The sequence below is a fragment of the Apodemus sylvaticus genome, chromosome 18 (genome assembly GCF_947179515.1).
Source record: "Apodemus sylvaticus chromosome 18, mApoSyl1.1, whole genome shotgun sequence".
In the NCBI taxonomy this organism is placed as follows: domain Eukaryota; kingdom Metazoa; phylum Chordata; class Mammalia; order Rodentia; family Muridae; genus Apodemus; species Apodemus sylvaticus.
The window spans coordinates 20,737,161-20,759,287 of NC_067489.1; the positions used below are offsets into that span (position 1 = coordinate 20,737,161).

Genomic DNA, 22,127 nt, shown 5'->3' on the forward strand with positions numbered 1-22,127 from the left:
GGAACTTAGTTGTCTTCTGCGTGAGAGTCCTGGAGATCAAGTTCAGGTTCTCAGGCTTGGTGGCAAACGCCACTCTGAGCCATCTGTCAGGCCCATGAAACCCCGCCTTGAGTCGCCCAGGGGCTGGGCTGTGCAGAACCTCATCTCAGCTATGGGCAAACACCGTGTGAACTGGATGCTTTCTCCCTTTACATTTCTTTCTTTCTTCTTTTTGGTTTTTCAAGTCAGGGTTTCTCTCTGTAGTCCTCACTGTCCTAGAACTCACTCTGGAGACCAGGCTGACTTCAAACTCAAAAATCCAGTGGTCGCTCCTCCCAAGTACTGTGTGATTAAAGGCGTGTGCCACCACCAACAAGCTACTCTTATATTTCTAAGTTTTGCACATTGGAAATTTCAAGAGAAGGATGCTTGAAATCCTGTAAGAAATAAGCTCACAGTAAAATGTTAGAATACATTTTGTATTCTGTAGTTTTTTGACAAAATTGTGTGCATGCACCTGCCTAATGTATGTGGGGGGTGTGTGGTGTGGTGTCAAATTACAACTTGTGGGAGTTGGCTCTCTTCTTCCACTGAATGAGTCTGCTGGAAGAAATGAACTGAGCGTCAGGTGTGGGGCCAAGTATGCTTATCTGCTGAGCCACCTCACCAGTCCCATTTTGTGTTCTTGATAAATCTACCTTAATTTTAAAAAGTCATCAGATGATCCAAGATAGAGTGGTAATTCTGATAATTCTTTCCTAATGAAAACTATCTATTCATATTAAGTAAGGGTGGGTAAGATGGCTACCAGGAAAAGTCTCCTGCCACCAAGCTTGATGATTTGTGTTTGATCCCTGGTGTCCTCATGGTGGAAGGAGAGAACTGACTCTGACCTGCAATGTATGCCATGGCATGTGCACGTCCACATACAACACACACACACACACACACACACACACACACACTCTAAATAAAAAATACAAATCCTTAGATATACTTTATCAGTTATTCTAATATTATCTTCCAATTAAAATGCCAGACCATTTTCCTTTATCAAATCACATCAACTAAGACACAGAGAAGGTTTATTTAAGAAAAGTTTTACTAATGTGTTAATATTTCGGCAACATTATTGCAACAAGTTCAAAAGGCAGACAGACTAGGATAGGCTTTGAAGGAACAAATGAGGGTTATACAATTAAATTATTACACAGATCTAAGTAAGGAGTTTACTGAATAACTACAAGGCCCAGAAAACAAATTAAATCTGAAAGATGAAATCCAGTATTAGCACCTACAATATCTCTAAGTTCAACTTGTAACTGCTTTGTTCATTCCTTTTGTTTCTTAATTTCTCCCAAACACAGTGCTCTCAAATTCCTAAAAGAAAGGACGTAAGAAATTCCAATACTAAGAGAGTACAGAGATAAAGAAAAGCTGGAAAAATTTAACTTTAACTTGCAAGTTACACGAAAGCCAAAACTTACTTGAGTCAATCGAAAGATTTCTGTGCCCTGAATACTGTACGTGAGGAGGCCACGAGTCAGAGTTTATAAGTAGGTCACAAATTAGCAACATACAGTATTGTTTCTACCAGTTTTTTCTCCTATGTTATATTTGTAACAAAACTAGAGTTAGGTGTTTAGGACACACTGGGGCAGAGCTGGGCAGGTGCATCTGATGGCCGAGCATCTGCATGGTGTGCTTCCTCATGTGTGCAATCAACAGGCAACGCACACAGTATCTCCCCGGCATTTCGGGATAATGCACATTAACAGAAATGCTTTCAAAGAAACAACCTGAATTGCATTAAATACTGCCTTAATAATAACTGCAATACTAAAAGAAGTAACATATATTATTCTCTCAAGGAGCCTCTGAAATTGAACTTGAACAGCAGAATTCAGTCTTAAGACCTGAAGCACGTCAGGGCTGGTAGCTTGGGGAATCTGGGCGGCGGATCAGCTGGACCACAGGCACACACACCCTCAAAGCCTGTTACTAATGTGGGGGAGGAAGTGAGCTAAGACATGACTTGTGGAGTCCTAAAGCCACCTATGAAACTGACCCAAGGGACGAGGAGGACCAGTGAGACTGGTGTCAGCTAAGAAAACAACTTTGTCTTGGGCTGACCAACTGCCTGTGTTTTAAATGGCTTTGAATTTTAAAAAGTGAATTGCTTCCTTGTGTTTTCTTGGAAACAAATCAACAGTCCTACACAATTGGGAGACACAAAGTGGATGCTGAGTGACAGGGTCACTCCAGGTGTGGCACCGTGGCTCTGGCAGCAGAGACAAGAGAATAACGCTCTGGAGAGGAGGTAGGGACACTCTGCCATCGGCCAGTGGATAGACGAAGGTCCCAGCTGGAGATGGGATCTGCAAGAAGGGAAAAGTAAACACTTTAGAAAGGAATGCTAAAAACCAACAACAAACCCAACCCTCTAAGCCACGTTACAAATGGTGAGCTGTGCTGATACCCAACTCTTCAGTAGGCTTGTGATGACAATCACTGAGACTGTGCTGTCGAGCAAGTGCTAATGTCATCAGCTACTTTTATCACCCACTAATTCACTGTGAAGGCGATCATATTTCAGCCCTCTTTTTGAACCTTTATGCATAGCAGTGCTTTGCCTGCCTTATCTGTGTCCCACCTGTATGCACTGCCCATGGAGGCCAGGAGAGGGCCCGGCACGGAGGGAGGCAGGGTCCAGGCACGGAGGGAGGCAGGGCTGAGGCCCATCTGGAGGAGCAGCCAGTCTCTCTCTCTCCAGCCCCCCGCCCCATTCATCTTTATATAGACAGTCTTAGAGAGAACTCCGGCGTCTAACACACATGCATGATATTAGGAAGAGCAACATAGTTTTTGCCTAAAGCTCTACTAACGGTCTCCATGGTTTCTGATTTCATGCTAATTCCCCTTTAATAACACTTCAACCTACAGATACCTCATAGACTTATTTAAAAAGGTCAAACTGAGTCAGTTCTAGTTCATAATCATCTCCAGCAGTGGATCCTGGAAGAGAGCAACATAAAACTCTGAGAACTACACTGTACTGAACAAAAAAATTTGCCTTCAAGTTCTGAATGCAGAGCTTTCTCATTTCAAAGTTTCACTGTTGTCTTAACATTGACACCTCAGGCTCTGAGGAGTAATTGCTCACAGCTTTATACCACCTCAGGAAACATCTCCCTGAGGCAGCACAAAGCAGCTCCAAGGCGAGTCATGACTACTGGCTCTGCCCTGTCACTGCAGCTATAAATGATAGACTTATTCCAGAGGCATGTGACAAGAACCAGTTCCTAGTGGCTCATGGCAAAAATATCAATTTGGAGATTGTCCATGAGAGTGTATGGACAACTAATGCTATGTGTTCAAAATGAAGTTGTAAAAGAAACAAAACACACGGCAGCCATTATTGAGACCCCTGGCTTCAAAACTGTAGACAACACATGAACTAGAACGGAAACACTCCAGTCTGAACGCTGAGAGATTGATCAGATCAATAAATGAACAGGGACAATGCGTGTTAAGAAAGCCACCGAGAAGGAAGGGGTAAACATTAGGACACAGCTGATCTGTCCTTCCGGTACATTCTCCTGCTGCAGTCACTGAGGCCAAGTATGGTGTGCAAGGGGCCTGGAGCTCATCCGATACGTGCTAGCAGTGTGACCCTGCTCTCTGTCTCTTTGTATCTCAGCTCGCTCTTCTGTGAAGTAGAGACCTTGTGAGATTCACAAGCACTGTTAGCACAGCACCCAGCAGAGGGGCAGCCCCGAAACAGTGGCTGCTAGTTTTGTACAGTCTTGTCCTGACTGTCCATCAGTACCAGTGAAGTGTAGCAGAATGTGAAACTGAAATGGGTGGGACAGGAAGTACCATTTCTGTCCTTTAAGAGCTGGAAAAACACAAGCACAGACTTGACAATTATCTCAGTATCTGACTGCAAGTTTTTATTACCAGTAACTAATTTGTTTCTATTAAAGGGTATCACCTGGCTATACAAATGTCATTCCTAACTAAAGGAATGACATTTATGTTGTACCCTCCAGGTGACATTCCTTCTAAAGGCTCTGAAGCCACTCTCCCTCTTGAAATGTCCCTGGGATTCCTTAAAAGCAAGGCATAAAGACAAAAATCTCTGGGCTGGTTTAGATATATGTACTACCCAACATTTAAGAGGCTAGAACACATCTAAAGTATTAAAGCAAGCCAAATAAACTCCTCTTTAAGTATCAAAGTAACAACCAGCCTGGAGCTAACACAGAGGGGAAAACTAAAAATTAAGTGTATAACCAAGTAGATTTGGGCCAAAGACACATTTAAAATACAAAGTGAACCCGTGATTAGCTTGAGCTTACACAAATCAATAGAATACTGTACATGATTTAACCCATTATTACAAGCAAGGGGAAAAAGTCATACATAACTAACATTTTAAAATTGATCTATAAACCTGGATTTCATACTCACCTGTAATTTTGTGGTTTATCTTCCACTGCTCACACCTCTGTCTTCATAGATGGTGATTTCAATCTAAACAGCATGGCCGTTAAGAAAACACACTAGGATGTAACACATGAAGCGGACAGACTACAGCAAGATAGTATACACAGTTTGGTGTATGCAGATTCGCTTTTTCTGCTTTGCAGAAAGTTTAATAAATTACCTGCAATGATGAGAGCAGTTACTTCTAAAACACTAGTTTTACAAAACATCTGCAAAGTATTTTGTTTATTTGTAAATGTCTGTCTGCATGGATGTATACACAGTGTGTGCAGCACCCATCCCAGATGTCACAAGAGGGCACCAGATCCCCTGGAGTCGCAGTTATGGCTGAGAGCTGTCATGTGAGTGCTGGGAATCGAACCCAAGACTATAGGAGCAGTCAGTACTCCTAACCACTGAGCCGTCTCTCCAGCCCCTGGAAAGTATTTTGTATTTGTAACTAGTAGGAGATTCAGAATTGAGAATTCATGGAGATCAAGGAACTCAAAAATGCCCTCAAATTATATGAACATGTTTTTGTAGAAGAGGGTTCATGACCCTTAAAAGAATCATTGCTGCAGAGTAAAATAAAATTGCTAAAATTATCATTGCAAGGCCTATTATGTGACTAGCTTAAAAATCACTTAGTCATTACTTTACTTATTAGGTAAATGAAGTTTTGCAATTTTATTTACTAAATCCACTTAATAACTTCTCAAGGCAACTTGCCTCTAAACTATGGACAGTAGCCAAAGGTGGAGAGAGGCTACGCAGGCAGCTGTCATAGGTTTCCACTGGCCAGGTGGACCTGTGGAGTGCAGTTCATTTGGATGACACATCCCAGCACACACCTCAAAGGGGCTTCATGGTCATAGTTTCTTACAAGCCTCATCATTACAAGACACCCCCAGAACCAAGGAAGATAGTAAGCAGAATACTACACAATCCAGAGACCCGTACGATGCACAGTTCAGGAAGACAAGGTTTAAGAACATATTAGCAAAGGTATGCCTATCGTATATAATTCACATGAAAATGCTGAAGGCACACAGAAGGAGGAGTAAAAATTAAATTCTCCCTGGCCCAGGCCCCACAGTAGCATCATGATTTCCATTTTAGAAATATTTAGGCCTTGACTAAAAGGATACAACTCGAAGTCCTCTCTCAATGGGGTCTGTCAGGAGGAGGCCTTGGGGAGCGTATATCTTCTCATTCTGTTCTTGAATGTATTTGGAGACTTTCTTCAAGACCTACAGAAGGAGACAGCACAGCTGTTAACAGATTCCGTGTGACCTGTTAGCTGGATCTCACAATAATCAACAGTGAGCTGGCGTTCAGCGAGAGTCATACTGATTTCTGTAAGGCAAACAGAGTCTGGGGTATCGATCTGCTGTTATCAGCTGCACAGGAGATACAGTGTAGTGTGCTGCACAGTGCAAAACTGAGTGTGCTGTACACACACTCAGTGACAGGCCATCCTGCCCCTCACCTCTGTCCTCACAGGGACTAAGCCTCTCACACACACGTTTACTCCTGTTCACAAGCTGCCATCAGTTAAGTCGGCCTCTTCTCATGTTAGGCGCATTCGGCCTCCTGCTTAACAACTACTTTGCCTCCCTGTGCTGTCAGCCTTTTCAGCAATGACCTGGCCTCCGGCAAAGGGAGCTCTGCTGGGAGCTCTGCCCCTTGTCGAGCACAGGCGTCAGTGCTGGTGGTTTCTGTCACAGATGTCTTGAATCATTTCTGTGTTTGCATACACTGATACTCTGTAGTTTGCTCTTGTTTCCTAGACAGGAACTTCAAATTATAAATTTAGTATTAAGCTTGTAAAAGTCAAAACAAATGCAGACAAAACCCAGATAGGACACAAAGGAACTTTAAGACACAGCCACACCTCGGCTTTAATGAGGGCGAGTCTGACAGTGTGAGAGATAGATCTTAGTGGCTTTGTCTAACATCAGGAAGCTGCACGGCTCACCATCATCAGAGCCTCGTTCTGAAGGACTGGGACTTAGTCTTTAAGTTACCCAGCTCTTCCTTAGACTTTCACTGTGAGAAAATGCCGAGGGTGCAAACGTGCTCACAGCATAGACAGGAAAAGCAATGTCTGAAAACAACGCAGCAGTGCATGCCGAGCACCCACCCAGAGCGCCGATGTACCGGGCGGAGCACCTAAGAGTACAGACGTATCAGGAACTGCAGTAAAGGAGGGAGGAGTCACAACTGAGATAATTCAGTATAAACTATGTAAAATATAAAGCCCTATGAGGCTTGAATACTTTTCTTATTAAAGGGAAATACATAAATTTTTACATATATGCTACTTAGAGTCTGGTATGGATAGATATCATTGAAAGAGCAATCTACAACATGGTTCTTCAGTAAATTAAAAACGCTAGTTCTAAAACTGACAATTGTTTAAACCTAATTACCTGAAGCACTGTGAGTACCTCTGTCTATGTTCAGCTCTGAAGAATGTCAACTATACCTGGTCATTATGAGCAAGCCCCTTAGGCGTCATCACCACAGTTTGTCAATAACCCTAAGTTAAAGAACGGAAGCAAGGAGCCCCAGAACAGGCTCAGCTCAGGACTTCCAATCATCCTTTCAGTCTCCTCACCTTGGTCACCAGAATGGGGAACTGGAGACCATGGCTCCCTTGGCCAGACAGGTCATGGTAGAGGGGACGGGGAGATGTGTGCATGGACGGTTTTAGGAATGAGTTGCTTTAAAACAGCTTCCTCTTGGACACGGGAGGAACCAGCAAGGAACCAGCATTCCATTTATCTGATTCCAGCATAACTTTATTGGGCAACGTTTCTGTTTAAATTTTATTAATCTGCATCTGGCTGTTAGTTCAGAAACGAATGAGCCTGCCTGCCTCTCTCTCTCTCTCTCTCTCTCTCTCTCTCTCTCTCTCTCTCTCTCTCTCTCTCTCTCTCTCTCTCTCTCTCTCCCTTTACTACCTCCCTCTCTAATAGAAAATTCCAAATCCTTATTTTGGAGAAGGCAACACAATTTACTTCCTGACTCTCCATTCCTAGTAACACTGAGCCATTCCAAACTGCACCTGACACTTCTGTCCCCACAGACCTTAAGATGACATTTTATTCATGCTTAAATTACTATTTTATGTGTGTATGAATATGGGCCTGAGCCAGGGCAGTGTGTGAAGGACAGAGCACAGCTATCAGGAGCCATTTTTTCTCTGGTGATCCTGTAGAATCCAGGGCTCAAACTCAGGTTATCAGCCTCACATAGGCTCCTATCCACTGAGCCATCTCGCTGGCTCTTACGCCCTAAATCAATGCCAAACAAACCAAAATATTTAACAAAATTACCTTATTTCTAAACACCCAATACAACCTCAACTCGTGTACTATGCACAGAATGAAACATGATCAGACTTGCAGAGCAGACAGCTGTTCTTCCTGGGAGTGGGGCTCTGTAAACTGGCTACGAGAAAGAAGACTACATGAGCCTGGCTGAGCCAACAACAGGGTCCTGCATTTTCAGAAAATCCTTAAGTGTCCTTCTAATACAGGCAGAAGGGATGCATTCTAGTTGGTAAACAAAGCAGACAGTGAGGAAAATCTCCTATAAGCTCAATTGTTCTCTAATAGCAACAATGGAGAAATAACACTATCCTCTTTATCTTCATTGAAAAATCAATAAATAGCATATTATAAATAACAGTGCATAATTGTTCAAGCAAGTTTTAAAAGGATTATTGACAATTTCAAGAAATTTAACCCACATGGTGAAGCGTACACATATCTAGTTTATTCTTTGTAGAGTAAGAAATCTTAATGTTTAAAACAGTGGTGTCTAAACAGCTCAACCCTGCCTTTTCATAGAGAACTAGGGATGGGGAGAGACGTGGTTTGCTGTGCAAGCCTTGTGACGGAGTTCAGAGCCCCAGAGCTCATGCAGAAGCTGGAAACAGAGCGTAAGCATCTATACTCAGCACACCTACAGAAGACAGGAAGCCAGCCAGCTATGCCGATGCAGTGGTGAACTACAGAAAGAGAGCCTGTCTCGGTCAGATGCAGAGCGGGACAGGGGCCTGTACCTGAGGTTGTTCTCTGGTCTCCACCAGTGCCCTGGCATGTGTATAATACAATATATAAATGCATAAAAATATTTTTAAAATCTACTTCAAGAAAATGTTTATTAGCTAGGTGGTGGTGGCGCACGCCTGTAATCCCAGCACTCTGGGAGGCAGAGGCAGCCAGATTTCTGAGCTCCAGGCCAGCCTGGTCTACAGAGTGAGCTCCAGGTCAGCCAGGGCTATACAGAGAAACCCTGTCTCGAATAAACCAAAATCCAAAAAAAAAAAAAAAAAAAATGTTTATTAAACATTTACTATATGTAAGGCTATATATTAATTTCAAGATCTACTTTATAGTTTGACAGGATTCCAAGAAATGAAATGTATCCAAGATCTTGCAGCCAGCATGACTTGTCTGGTACCCAATACTAATCCCCTCTTACAAGTGTCACTCCAAAGGATGCACCTCTACCATCCGGGCAGAAGCAAGCTTCCTTAAGAGCAGGATGGATGGCCATGTTTTTATCCATGAGAATGCAACTCCCCTCCTTCTTAAAGTTAGCTCCTCCCTGAACCCTGGCTCTATTATCAGCATCTCCTTTGAAACCATTCCCTCCCTTCCACCCGGATGCCATGCTCCTAACCCGGACGTCTGTGGAGTTCCCCAGCTTGTGTCCATCCCCTCTCTTGGACTATTTCCCACACACCCAAAGCCTGCTTACAATCAGTGCTGCCCAGTATCTGTGCGCTGCATGAAATCTGAGTGGCTGCTGCTATAGAGATAAGATCTACACTTCTAAACTAGGCTGTCTGTCTGTCTGTCTGTCTGTTGAAACATGTGAGGAAGGGTGTGGGAGTTGGAGTTAGAAAGGCAGCCTGACATCAGCTTCAGGAGGATCCTGCCTGATCCAGTCATAACTGAGGAAAGAAGGAGGCCAGGACTTAGGCGTGGCAGGGAAAGTCAGGCTGTGCTTTCTAAAGACAGTGGGAAGTGAGCTGGAACAGCTAGGAGCAAGGAGAAATGTTAGGACAGCACTGGACAGCCTAGGAGTGAGACAGATAGGACTGGAAATGGAAATTGGGGGGAAAAAGATTCTCAAAAATCTAGAGACAAGGAGACAGAGGCTTTCTACACTAACTCTGCATGTAGAGTCTGAACCCTGGCCTGTCACCCCAAGCAGACATGCAGTTTGACCTGTTTCAAGAACACATAGGACCCACTCCTATGTGCTCTGGACATAAGAGCAATAACAAAGTCTGAATTATTATTATAAAAGTTTCTAAAGCTTAAAGCAACTGTTGATACATAAAACTCATCTCCTTTCATGACACTTAGAGGTTTTCTGGGCACACATGCAGCCGTACCTTCTCATAATGCGTCTCCATGCATAGGAAGATGGTGTACGCTGTTAGACAAGCCAAGCAGCCCTCGAGGTAAGACTGGCCCCCAAGCTTCTCCGCCTCTGCATAAAGGGTATTTAGAGTTCCAACTGTTTCTTCAAACTGCTGTCTATCAATCTGTAGGGGAGAAAAAATTTTAAAATAAGTTCTAGAAACAAAGATGGTCAACTCACTGTCCGCTACCAGACATACCTTGTCCTGACAAAATTCCAAATTTAAAAGACAATAACTAGAAGAGGCATGGAAACATGCTGTGGATCAGTAGTGAGAGCTCATTCTTGGCTGTGGTTTGAATGAAGAGTGGCCCCCACACATTCGTGTTTGAATGCCTGGTCACCAGGTGTGGCACTGTTTGCTAACAATTAGAAGGTATGGCCTTGTTGAAGGTGTCAGTAGGGGTGGCCTTCAAGGTTTCAAAAGACTCTGGCCACTCACGTTAGCTTTTTTCTGTCTCTAAATTGCGGATAAGATGTAAGCTCTCAGCAACTGCTCCAGTGCCATGCCTGCCTGCGGCTGTCTGGCTGTCTGCCTGTCTGCCTGCCTGCGGCTGTCTGCCTGCCTGCGGCTGTCTGCCTGCCTGCCTGCCTGCGGCTGTCTGCGGCTGTCTGCCTGTCTGCCTGCCTGCCTGCCTGTCTGCGGCTGTCTGCCTGTCTGCCTGCCTGCCTGCTGCCATGCTCCCTACTATGGTAGTCAGGGAGTCCACTTGCCCTCTGAAACTCTAAGGCCCCTAACTAACTGCTTTCTTTTATAAGTTGCCCTGGCCCTGGTGTCTCTTCACAGCAATAGAAAAGTAATTAACACATTAGCTATAGTAAATGTGAGTTCAGTCTGGGTTCATGAGACCTTGTCTAAAAACCAAACAAACCCCCAAAAATAAGGCAAATAACTTTTCATGTTTGTGTCTAAATCCAGACCTCTGTCACTAATTACTTGGGGTTTAATTTTATCCATTTTATGGGATACTGGATATTATGAAGGTTCAAAATACTTCTCTATACTCAAATCCTAATGATATTCTTTCTAATCAATATATTTATATTGTGAGCACCTATAATGCTATGACCAGTCTTTTATACATACACCCTCTTAATTGTAAGGGCACATAAGAAGAGGTTCTTTCTACCTTGGAAGAGTATTTATTCATTTATTTTTTCAAACAGGGTCTTACTGCATAGCCCAGCACGGCCTCATACTTGTCATTTCCATGCCTTAGCCTTAAGGTGTGCATCACCATTTCCAACTGAGAGTACGTATTCTTAAAACAAGCATCTGGAGACTGAGGAAAGATTACTTTAAGCAGAGGTGTCAAATGGTAAACTCTGTTGTTTTCTCAGGCTCCTCTTTTGCAGCAGATATTTTGTTACTAGATGCTCACACTATTGAGAAGTGCAAAATCTCAAACTGACACAGTGCTTCACAGTGAAGCCACTCCTAACCTCTGGACATTACTATGTTAATTACTATGCTAATACTAATACATTTGCTATTTGCCATGGTGATATTTTAATTAAGGACAGGCTATGCCCGAGAAGTCTGTATCACTAGTTTCATGGCAAAGATGTAACACACGATGCCTGAGGAAAGCAGCCCACTCCCCCCACCTCTCAGACCACGTTCATGCATTAACTGACAGCAAATTCTGCCGCAGCAGTCCTGTTCTTTACTCCAGCCATGCCTTCTTTGTCTTTCTTTTTCTGAGACGGTCTCATGTACTCCACGCTGGCTTCAAACTCATTATACAGCTAAAGACAGGATGACTTTCACGTCCTGATCCTTCTGTCTTCTCCATCTCTTGAGGATTAAAGACGTAAACTACCACACCTAATTTTATGTGGAGCAAAAGATAGAAGCCATGGCTTCCTACACATTAGCCAAGGACTCTAAAGCCGAGTTCTAGCTCCACCGCTACTCATTTGTTTTTACTTTCTTCTAACACTATTTTGTAGACTTCACATTTCTTTTAACCTAGAATGTTAAATGCACATTCATAGTAGAGCATTTCATCTGACACCATCCTTCTGACCCAGAGCATCAAACATGCTAGACAAGCAGCCTGCACTGAGCCCTATCTCCAATCCAGGAAAGGCATTTGAGAGCAGACAGTATTTTATGACCCTGTCTTTGAGTTTTGTTTTGTTTTTTTTTATAATTTTTTATTTTCAATATTCCTTGTTTACATTCAAAATGATTTTCCCTTTCCCGGTTCCCCCTTCCCCATAAGTTCCTAAAAAATGTCTGTGAGCTCTTACAAGCTCACAGGTCAGAAGGTTATAATCACAGGTTTGCCCTTAGTTACCATGACAAGGGCTAGGTGGATAGGACATTGGGAGCAGGCCAGCTTCCCACTATTTTTCTCCTACCCCAAGACAGGGTGGAGACTGGCCACTGAGAGCTGGGCTTAGTGTTGCACACCTTTAACCCAGCACTTGGGAGTTGGAGGCCAGCCAGGTTTCCAAAGTGAATCTAGTACAGCCAGAGCTACAGAGTGAGACCCTGTCTCCAAACAGACACCCAGAGTGCTCCTACCTGAAAACAAGCAGTCCATGATGCCTAACTAAACTAACCTTTCAGGTAGCCAGTGAGTATGTAATAGTCTAACTTTCACTGTTACTTCAATGATCTGATAAATTCTTTTATTGTTTATGTTTCTTTATATACAATATAATTCAAAACAATGAGAGCCAATCCAGGATTATCTTATTTCTTCCAGAGGAGAACTGCCCTTCTAGATCTAGAAATTGCCCTTTAGACTAGAAATACTAATTATTATTCTCAGAGTCCCAGGGTTTGCAAGATGGAGGCAAATCTAGGGCAGGTTACTAAGCAAATCTGTAACCAGTGATTCCTTTCAAAGAATGAAGACGGAAAGGAATATAGTCGTCTTAAAAGCATATTATAAGAAAATTGAGTTTTCAGTGGTCGAGCATTTATTTAGCATGTACAGAGCTCTGGGCTCTAACCTTAGTGCATGTGCAGTCTGTGGCTTTTGAAAAAGTTAATATGAAAGAATGTGGGAGGGGGCATAGATGGGCGTAGTTAGGGCAAACATCATTAACAGTTATTGGCTCCATAATGTTCTGAGCTCCTGGTATGCATACAGACAGTGGCCCCATAAGACTACAAGGGAACTAAAAATTCCTACTGCCTAGTGACATGGTGACCAGCAGCTCAATGCACCCCTCCCTGTTTGTGGTAATATCAGAACAAATAAACCTAAGTGTCCACCTTGCAGAAGTACAACAAATGCTGGTGCTTGGCAGCAGCAGTGAGTGGCCACGTTTCTGATCCACTACACGCTACACACCTCTACACTACTATTTTCACTATTCTGCACTGCACCCTTGCTGGCCCACACTAATACCTGTGTAAACACAGCATTAGCATAACAAACTGGCTTTGTGATATTTCTATGTTACCAAGTGACACAACTGCACTTAAGCTCCAAAGAACAAATCCAGGAGTTTGTAAAATTGGTTATATCTAGGCACATTAAGGCAGTGATCAGTCCTCCAAAGGAGTCCTCTGGGGTTAGAGAGTCGGGATTCCCTGTTAGTTGTGGTGAAGTGGTTTGTGGTCACAAGAGTATTCAGAAACTGTACTGGAAATTTGGAGATATGCAAAAATGGACCCAAATTAAAAAACATGATCCAATAAACACCATTTAAAATGGAAACAGGAATGGTTTTCTTAGAAGTTTTGTTTTTTGTTGAAATAGACATTGCTAAAGCCTAAAATGATCACAAATGCAAAGTCAAGTCAAAGGTTATTTCTGCTGACGAGATTAAGTAGAATTTGTCTCTACTACAGTTCATTTGGATTTTCTTCTCCCAGAAAACTAAGGGTGACTAAAACATTTGCATTTTGGCTGAAGCCAACAAAGGATCACTTGAAGAACGACTGAGGCAGCTGAGCTGTCAGACATCAAAGCATCACTGTAACAGGCAGGGCGCACACTGCTCCGCTGACACAAGTCTGCGCTCTCAAACAGCATGCACGCATGCATTGGAAATATTATGTCATATAAGACATTTGTGCATTAGTTTCGCTATTACACTGGCAAGTGTGATATTCCCACAGAATGAAAGCCAGGCCTACCAGGTGGGCAGCACAATCACCAGCATTTCTAGGTTAGCAGAGAAATAAAGAGGCCTTTCAACTTCCCATCACACAAAATCAAGAAAACTTAAACATATGATCAACACATACACATAAAAGCTTCTCCAAGTGGTTTACAGTAAGTGTTTAAGTCAACAGTAAAATAGTCAAAGGCACATACCATACACATACCACAACCAGTTCTGCGGTTTATCAAGTCAATAAAGTACTACTTTTGGACGGCAGAATTTAGTATTTAAATTTAGAATTTAAATTTAGAATTTACCTTCCTGTAAAGGTATGTGTGATTACATCTGGTTTTTTAGCCTAAGATTATTAAGGAAAGGTTCTACCATACTCAACGAAAGGCTAATGCCTGATGTTGCACATGTGTCTGGCTCAATAAAGAGAGAAGTCTGACTTATAAACCAACAGAGGCCTTTAAACGAAGGGCATGCCACAAACAAGTCCATCAAACCTGTTATCCTCTCCCTCCTCCCTCTCCCTGAGTCTTGCTACGCAGTCCGTACTGGCTTACAACTCAGAATCCTCCTGCCTCCGGCACTTGGGCGCCAGATTCCAAGTGCCCACGACCACACAGTACTTACAGAGTATCTTTCCAAAGCTTGTTTGATCTTTAATTTGCAGTTTAAGAAAGGCAGCCTAGCACTAACTTGCCTTAAATCAAACTTTCGGATAAGGCAATGAAATAAGGAATTATCTAACCCTGCCGATCAGTCAGTACTGGGGATTGAAAGCCCCACACACGCTAGATAAGTGGTCTGCCACTGAACTATAGCCTCAGGATCCCTACCTTTCCCAAGCTATTTTAGAGCATGGTATTTTCAAGCTGCCCAGGCTGGCCTTGAACTTGCAATCTTCTTGCCTCAGACTCCCTAGTATCTGGGAGTAAGCCTGACTAAATATTTGGTGCTGGAGATAGATCCCTGGGCCTAGAAAGAACAGGCTCTGTGCACTAAGCTACACAGTCAGCCTATAAACCAACAATCTGATTTTGAATGGCCATACACATTTCCCTAGTGTGCACATCTCCACCCATCTAGTCTACAACCAGCATTTCTTAGCCCCACACCCACACCATGCTTAATTACCTCAAAGTTCCTCATCCTCCTGGCTCAGTTTCTAGAAACTGATTTATGAACAGGAAATAGAATCTGAGTAATATAGCTGAAGAACAAAAGAGTCACACTGGGTAGACACAAGAACAGACATAGATCTTTGGTGTTGTTAAATCAAACCTCGGCTTTTGTTTACAAGGCTGCCCAAAGGACCTATGCCCCATGACTGTTTCGATATTCAAGGCAAACAGGAAGCTCTCAGTGACGATGACAGGGAGGGCAGGGTAGGTTCAGCTACAAGCTCCTTAGTCGTTCCTGCCCGGGACTGTGTACATTTTTCAGGTTCCAAGAAGGCCTGTCTGGGCTACCAAGCCCATCGCTAATAAACCCTTTCAGTTGAACAGTATGACCAGCACAGTGACCACAGATGTCGCTCATGCGAACGATGCTGCCTTTTGCGTGTCTTAGGCAGTAGGATATAGGTTAGCACAGTAGGTATGAGGTAGCCTGGAGTTCCAGGAATTAGCACCTCAACAAGGTGTCCATAACTGAGTGTGTGTGTGTCTGTCTGTGTGTCGGGGACACTCGGGTGGACTGCGGGGCAGCGTGCATCCTAAAGTTCTATAAGATCACTGCTCTGAGCATTCGCCTTAGCAGTCTTTCTCCAAATACTAGCCCGCACCTTCCTCGCACATCTTCTGCAGTGGATCTAGAGGTCTCCTGCTCTCCAGAACCGTGAGACACTCCCTCCCCGCTCCAGGGACTCTACCCTCCCCAGGGGCAGGAGGAGCAGGGGCAGGAGGAGCAGGGGCAGGCAGGGAGCCAGGCTGCGTACCCTGTTCTCCAGCTCCGCGGGGAACTTGGTCTGGAACTGGCAGCGCGTGCCGCTGCTGTAGTCCCGTTGAATGAACACCTTCCCGGACACCGGCGCCTGCTGCGGCCTCATGACGAGGACAGGACCCGCCGCTCTGCGAGTTCGGGCAAGACACGGGTCAGACTGCCGGCCTAGAGCCGGCTCTCCGGCCCGCCAGCCCTTCGGAGCCACCCACCGCCCAAAGACGCCCAAGGCCTCCCCCTCGCCGATCCCCTTCACTCATGGCTGTAGCTGAGGGCCTCCAGCTACCCAAGCCCAGGACCCGCGCCCCCCCACATCCTGGTTCGGCCCTGGAAACACAAACCCGCCTCCTCGGCCCTCCAGCAGCTGTCGCACCGCCTTCGTCGTCACTTACGTCCTGTCGCAAAAAAGCTTAGCCTCTTCTAAACTCATTCTGCGCCACACGTTTCCACCCCGCCCCCTCCGGCCGTAAAGCGACGCCTCCGCGGCTGCGCGCTGCGGCGAGGTGCGCCGTGGCTGGGAGCGAAGTCTTCCTAGTGTAGGCGGATGGAGCCCTTCCGGGCGGAAGAAGACGTTGAGGTGGGTATGATCGGTGTATCCGGGAGTTCCGGGAAAGACGCCGGGCTTAGAGACTCGGGATTCCTTGTTTGTGGTGCAGTGGTTTGTGGTCACAAGAGTATTTCCCTTCTTGATTATGCGTTCCAGCTTTCATGTGGGCTACACCACCTCCCTCCATAAAACAACCACCACTCTCCAAATCCTTTAGACACAAACTGTTCACCTATATTTACAACTACAAAGCTCACTACTGGGGATGCATTTGGCCCTTGGTACCCTCTTGAGCGCGAGGGAGGAGAATGATATTCCTGTTCTGCATTCGCCTGCATCCCCCACCCCCACCCCCGTCAATTCTTCTTGAGGTGTTGGCTCCAGAGACATGTACACCAGCTAGCTATACCCGCTTAAGTGACCAGACTGGACCTGCAGTTCTCTCATTGGTCCCTACTTTACTGACCGTATCTTTGCAAGACATCTGGAAAAATCCCTATCCACAACTGGTGGTGATATGCTAATAGAACTTTTTGGTATTACAGATGCTTAATTAGATATTTGTTTACTTATCACTAATAATTGATTTCTCTTTCGGGGTTTTAGAAGTAGCATTTAAAAACACCCAGCATCAGGGTGTTTCAAGCCCACCCCAGTATACTTAGATAGTTCCAGACCAACCAGGTTGACAAGATGAAACCCTGTCTCAAAAGTCAATAGCTTTGTCCCAATAAAAGGTGTATAGTAAACCCACGTGGATACAATTTGCTAACTTCTGTGATCTTTACTGATGCCCTTAAACCATCAGTATAATCAAGATAGTAAACGCCACCTCTAAAACCTTCCTTATTCTTTACAATCATCCTTTTCAGCAGACCCCTCTGCACTAATCTTTCTGTCACTAGAAATAAATTTGCATTTTCTTAACTTTTACTTAAATTGAATCAGAGTTTTTGATCTTGTTCTTAATATATATATTATATTGAGATTCCTTTGTTGTGCCATAGGCAAGTTCATTTGTTTAACTTTCCCCATTTATTCATTCACTTACTGTCTCAAGGTTTCCATTGCTGTGAACAGACACCATGAGCAAGGCAGCTCTTATTCAGGACAACATTTAATCGGGGCTGGCTTACAGGTTCTGAGGTTCAGTCCGTTATCATCATGGTGTGAAGCATGGCAGCATCCAGGCAGGTGTGGTGCTGGAGAAGGAGCTGAGAGTTCCACAGGCAAACAGGACAAGACAAGCTTCCAGGCAGCTAGGAGGAGGGTCTCAAAGACCACCCCCCCAAGTAACACACTTCCTCCAAGATGGCCACACCTACTCCAGCAAGGCCATGCCTCCAAATAGTGCCACTCCCTGGATCAAGTATATTGAAACCACCTTAGTTGATACACAGGAAAGTTCCAGTTTTAATATAGCAAATAAAGCTTCTGTAGAATTAACCTACAAGTCTTTGTATAGTTTCTTTTTTTAAAGCGGTTAAGATTTCATTTTTATTGGTGAATCCTGTAAAGGCATTTTTTTTCCTTTTTTATAAACTTTATTATTAACAGGCTTGCAAATAAAGACAACACACACCAAAATTAGCCAGACCCAAAATCTATACAAATGAACTTCTATACAGTTAGAATTGACACCCAGAACAGAAGTTGTGGAGCTTCACATTACATTGTACACTTTTAGTATCTAATGTATCTTAGGCACGTATTGACTGTGTAATAACAACAAAGCTAATCATCATCATCCTTGGTAGACTTAGGATAGATTGATTTCTCACAGTACCTTGATTTGGTTTGCAAAACACTTCTGTTAAAGCAACTAATTCTGTCTCTGGAAAGCTATCAAACTTATCTGAGAGGACATTAGCTAGTTTTTCTGCTGCCCTCGCCCTGGCCTACAAGCTTTATATGAGGAAAACAGGAATACACACATGGCAATAAGAAAAATGGATGACGTGATTGGTGTTCAGCGTACAAAAACAAAACAGCATTAGGAGAAAAGTGACTTCAATGCTGCTGCTGTCTTAGTAATGGAACAAAAAAGGAGGCTCTGTTTTCCTAGTTTTTATTGAAAAAATTCATACAATACATATTCTGATCATGGTTTCCCTTCCTTGGAATCCTCTCAAATCTTCCCCACATCTCTACCCATCCAACTCTAAGCCCTTTCTCTGATGAGAGAACAAACAAATACTAACCCCCCCCCCCCAAATCCAGAAGAAATGTTCACATAAACAAACCCCACAAACCCACCAAATCAGAAACCATAATATGCAAGCAAGAGACCAATAAAACAGGATGATACAAAAGCCTACAAAGATACCATCGAGTTGGTTTTAGTGTTGGCTATCCATTGCTAGGCATGGGACCTGCCCCTCAGTGGAGTTCATAAACCCGATGAGACTCTAGTGGAGAAAACCAATTTTTCCTTTGCTAGAGAGCATCAGTTGCAGATAGCTTCTTGGTTAGGGGTGAGAACTCATGCCCACTTTACCTTCTCAGTACTGGGAGCCATCTCTTTTGAACCTGTGCAGACCCTGTTCATGCTGTCACAGTCTCTGTGAGTTTATATGGGCGTCAGTCCTGTTGTATCTGAAGACACTGTTTCCTTGGTGTCATCTATCCTCTCTTACACAATCTTTCTGTCCCCTCTTCTGCACAGCTCCCTGAGCTCCAAGGGGAGGGCTTTAGTCAAGATATCTTATTTAGAACTGAATGTTCCGCCAGGTGTTGGTGGTGCACACCTTTAATCCCAGCACTCTGGGAGGCAGAGGCAGTCGGATTTCTGAGTTCGAGGTCTACAGAGAAGTTCCAGGGTAGCCAGGGCAATACAGAGAAACTCTGTCTCCAAAAAACCAAAAACAAACAAACAAACAAACAAAACTGAATGTTCCAAAGTTTCTCACTGCCTGTGTATTTGGCCAACTGTGGGTCTCTAGGTTAGTTCTCCGATGATGGCTCATCCAGACACTGATGGGTATAAAAGAAGGTCATTAGGAGTAATCTATGAATGTAGTAATATTGCTACATTCCTTTAGCAGAACAGTGGTATTTGGTTTTCCCTTAAGCCCATGGTCTATCTAGTCTCAGGTTCTTAGTAACAGGAGCAGTGTCAGACATGAATTCCATCTTGTGCTGTGGGCCTTAAATCCAAGCAGAAAGTTATTGGTTACTCCCACAATGTTTGTGCCACTGTCACACCGCCATGGATCATGGACTCAGGTCACTATGATAGATTTCAGGGTTTGCAGCTAGAGTGGTGGTTACCTTTCTCCTCTGGTAGTTTGCAGGGTACATTCCAGTACCTGAACCATTAGTCAGTAGTGGTAAAGGCACCAGCTCCATTTCTCTGTGTTCAGTGACATCTATAAATATTGTCTTCAGCAGACCATCAGTTTGTAGAGAACAAACAGTAGCCTTGGAAATAGCCTGAGATGTTTGGAAGTTTCCGTGGGGCCTCTTAGGCCAATGACTCAACAACATGTAACCCATTCCGGGCACTGGATATTTTACTTGGTGGGGGAAAGATGTCTAGTTGGAGACCTGTCTCCCCCATTATTTGGTGACTCTATTTGGATTTCTTTCAGATACGCATGCATTTTAGGAAGCTTCTACAGTAGTAGCATCTGTGTGACCTCACAAATGGCTCTTAGTTCGTTATCCCCCTCCATGTTCCCTTTCTTACCCCTTTAATTCACCCTCCTCCCCGTTTAAGCATCTCACTCCCGCCTCTCCCCTGTCTCTCTATAACTATTCTATTTTCTCTTCCTTGGGGATCATCTCTCTCTTCTAGTCCCTTACTCGATACCTAACCTCTGTGGTTATATGGGTTACAGCACACCTATCGAATGTTTAAAAGCTACAGTATGGATGTATGTTTTATTTTGCATTATTGAGGGAGGGTCTTTTAGCCCAGGAGAGCCTCCAGTCCCCACCTCTGCCTTCCAAGTGTCACGATTACAGGCATACTTCATGCTCTGTTGGATGTTTGTTTTCAGATTCAGCTTTATTATCTTAAATTACGTGTATCAGTCTGTAAGTACATGGCCAGAGGTGTGGAATCCTCCTGTATCTGGAGTTACAGGTGGCTGTTAGTCACCTGATGTAGGTGTTAGGAACTGAACTTGGATCCTTTTCAAGATCGTTGTCTGGTTAGCTTTGTCAACACATTGACATGCTAGTCACATTGTTCTCAATCTGTGGGCCAAGACTCCCCACCACCACCACACAAGGGTATCAGATATGAAGTAACAATGAAATAATTTTATATGGGGGGGTCACCACAACATGAGGAACTGTACTAAAGGGTCACAGCATCAGGAAGGTCCTGATGAGAACCAAAGTTGAGAAAAATACCTCCCTAAGACCCAGCTATAGGGCACTTTCTTAATTAGTGATCAAAGGAGAGGGCCAAACCCATGGCGGGTGGTGCTATCCCGGGCTGGTGGTCTTGGGTTCTATAAGAAAGCAGATTGAGCAAGCCATGAGGAGCAAGCCAATAAGCAGCACCCCTCCATGGCCTCTGCATCAGTTCCTGCATCCAGATTTCTGCCCTGTTTCAGTTCCTGTCCTAGCTTTTTTCAATGATGGACCACTACATGGAAGTATAAGCCACTTTTCCTCACAAATTGCTTTTTAGTCTGGTGTCACAGCAATAGTCACCCTGACCAAGACAAACATTAAGCACTTACTACCACTGGACTATCTCTCCCGCCCCTTCCCTCGTGATCTAGGTTGAGAACCAATGTTCTAAGGGAATCTGTTCTAATCTGGAAAGCAGATGAAGATGGGTGAAGTCCTACAAGGCACTTTGAGGGCATGTCTCCACTGACTTAAGAACGCCCCACAGGGCCCCATAATACTTCCCCATATCTTGAGGACCAAATCTTTACCTGTAGAACCCTGCCACCCACCCCAGGGATACAACTCGTTTCAAAACCATAGCAGTGTGGTTTTTCTCTCACTGAATTTGGGGATTTGTATATTTTGAAGAAAAGCCTTTCATCAGACATGTGGTTTAAAAACATTTTTCCCCTAGACTGTAGACACTGTCATTTGCCTATCTTAGCATGTTTATAGGCTTGAGAAAATAGTGTGCATGCGTCTTGAGGGCATTTTTCTGCCTGCCACAAGCATGGATTGAAGTTCTCCAGTCTAGGAAGATTGCAGTTTAATTTGGTTACGTGGTTTGTATTTGAATAGAGTTGCAGCTGGGTTTCAATTCTCAGCCCTCCATCTCTTCTGCCTCTACAGAACAAAAACTTATTGTGCACTAACTTGATGAATTTTTTTCCTCTGTTACTGTTCTGTGTTGTGACTTCTAATTTGCCATCCTACCAGAAGTATTGCAAAAGATCTATTTCTTATTCCTGTATTCCAGACACTGGTTTCAACTTATGTAATTAAGGGTGGCTTTGAACTTTTGATTTTCCTACCTCTACCTCCCACCAGTGGATACTCAATTGAAGATTGACTCATCCTCCTCCTGAGCACCCATCAATAACCAATAGTTCCCTAGGGAGGGGGAGGGCTGGGATTACAGGTGTAGGCTATTGCCAGGATAATGGGGTGCTAGGGATTTAACCCAGGGCTTTGTGTTTGATAGGCAGGCATTCAAGCAACATTCTTAGCTCTTAAATTGCACATA

General features: G+C 43.9%; 1 protein-coding gene across 1 annotated transcript; it reads right to left on the reverse strand.

Annotated features, from left to right (window-relative positions):
- Positions 1-1,063: 1,063 nt before the first annotated feature.
- Golga7 (golgin A7) lies at positions 1,064-16,347 on the reverse strand. Its single transcript, XM_052162334.1, has 6 exons — positions 16,272-16,347; positions 15,929-16,061; positions 9,884-10,036; positions 5,616-5,717; positions 4,453-4,515; positions 1,064-2,357 (listed from the first exon to the last, which is right to left on the reverse strand). Exons 2-5 carry the CDS (start codon positions 16,037-16,039, stop codon positions 4,468-4,470), a joined length of 414 nt encoding a protein of 137 aa, XP_052018294.1. The 5' UTR covers positions 16,040-16,061; positions 16,272-16,347; the 3' UTR covers positions 1,064-2,357; positions 4,453-4,467.
- Positions 16,348-22,127: the final 5,780 nt, after the last annotated feature.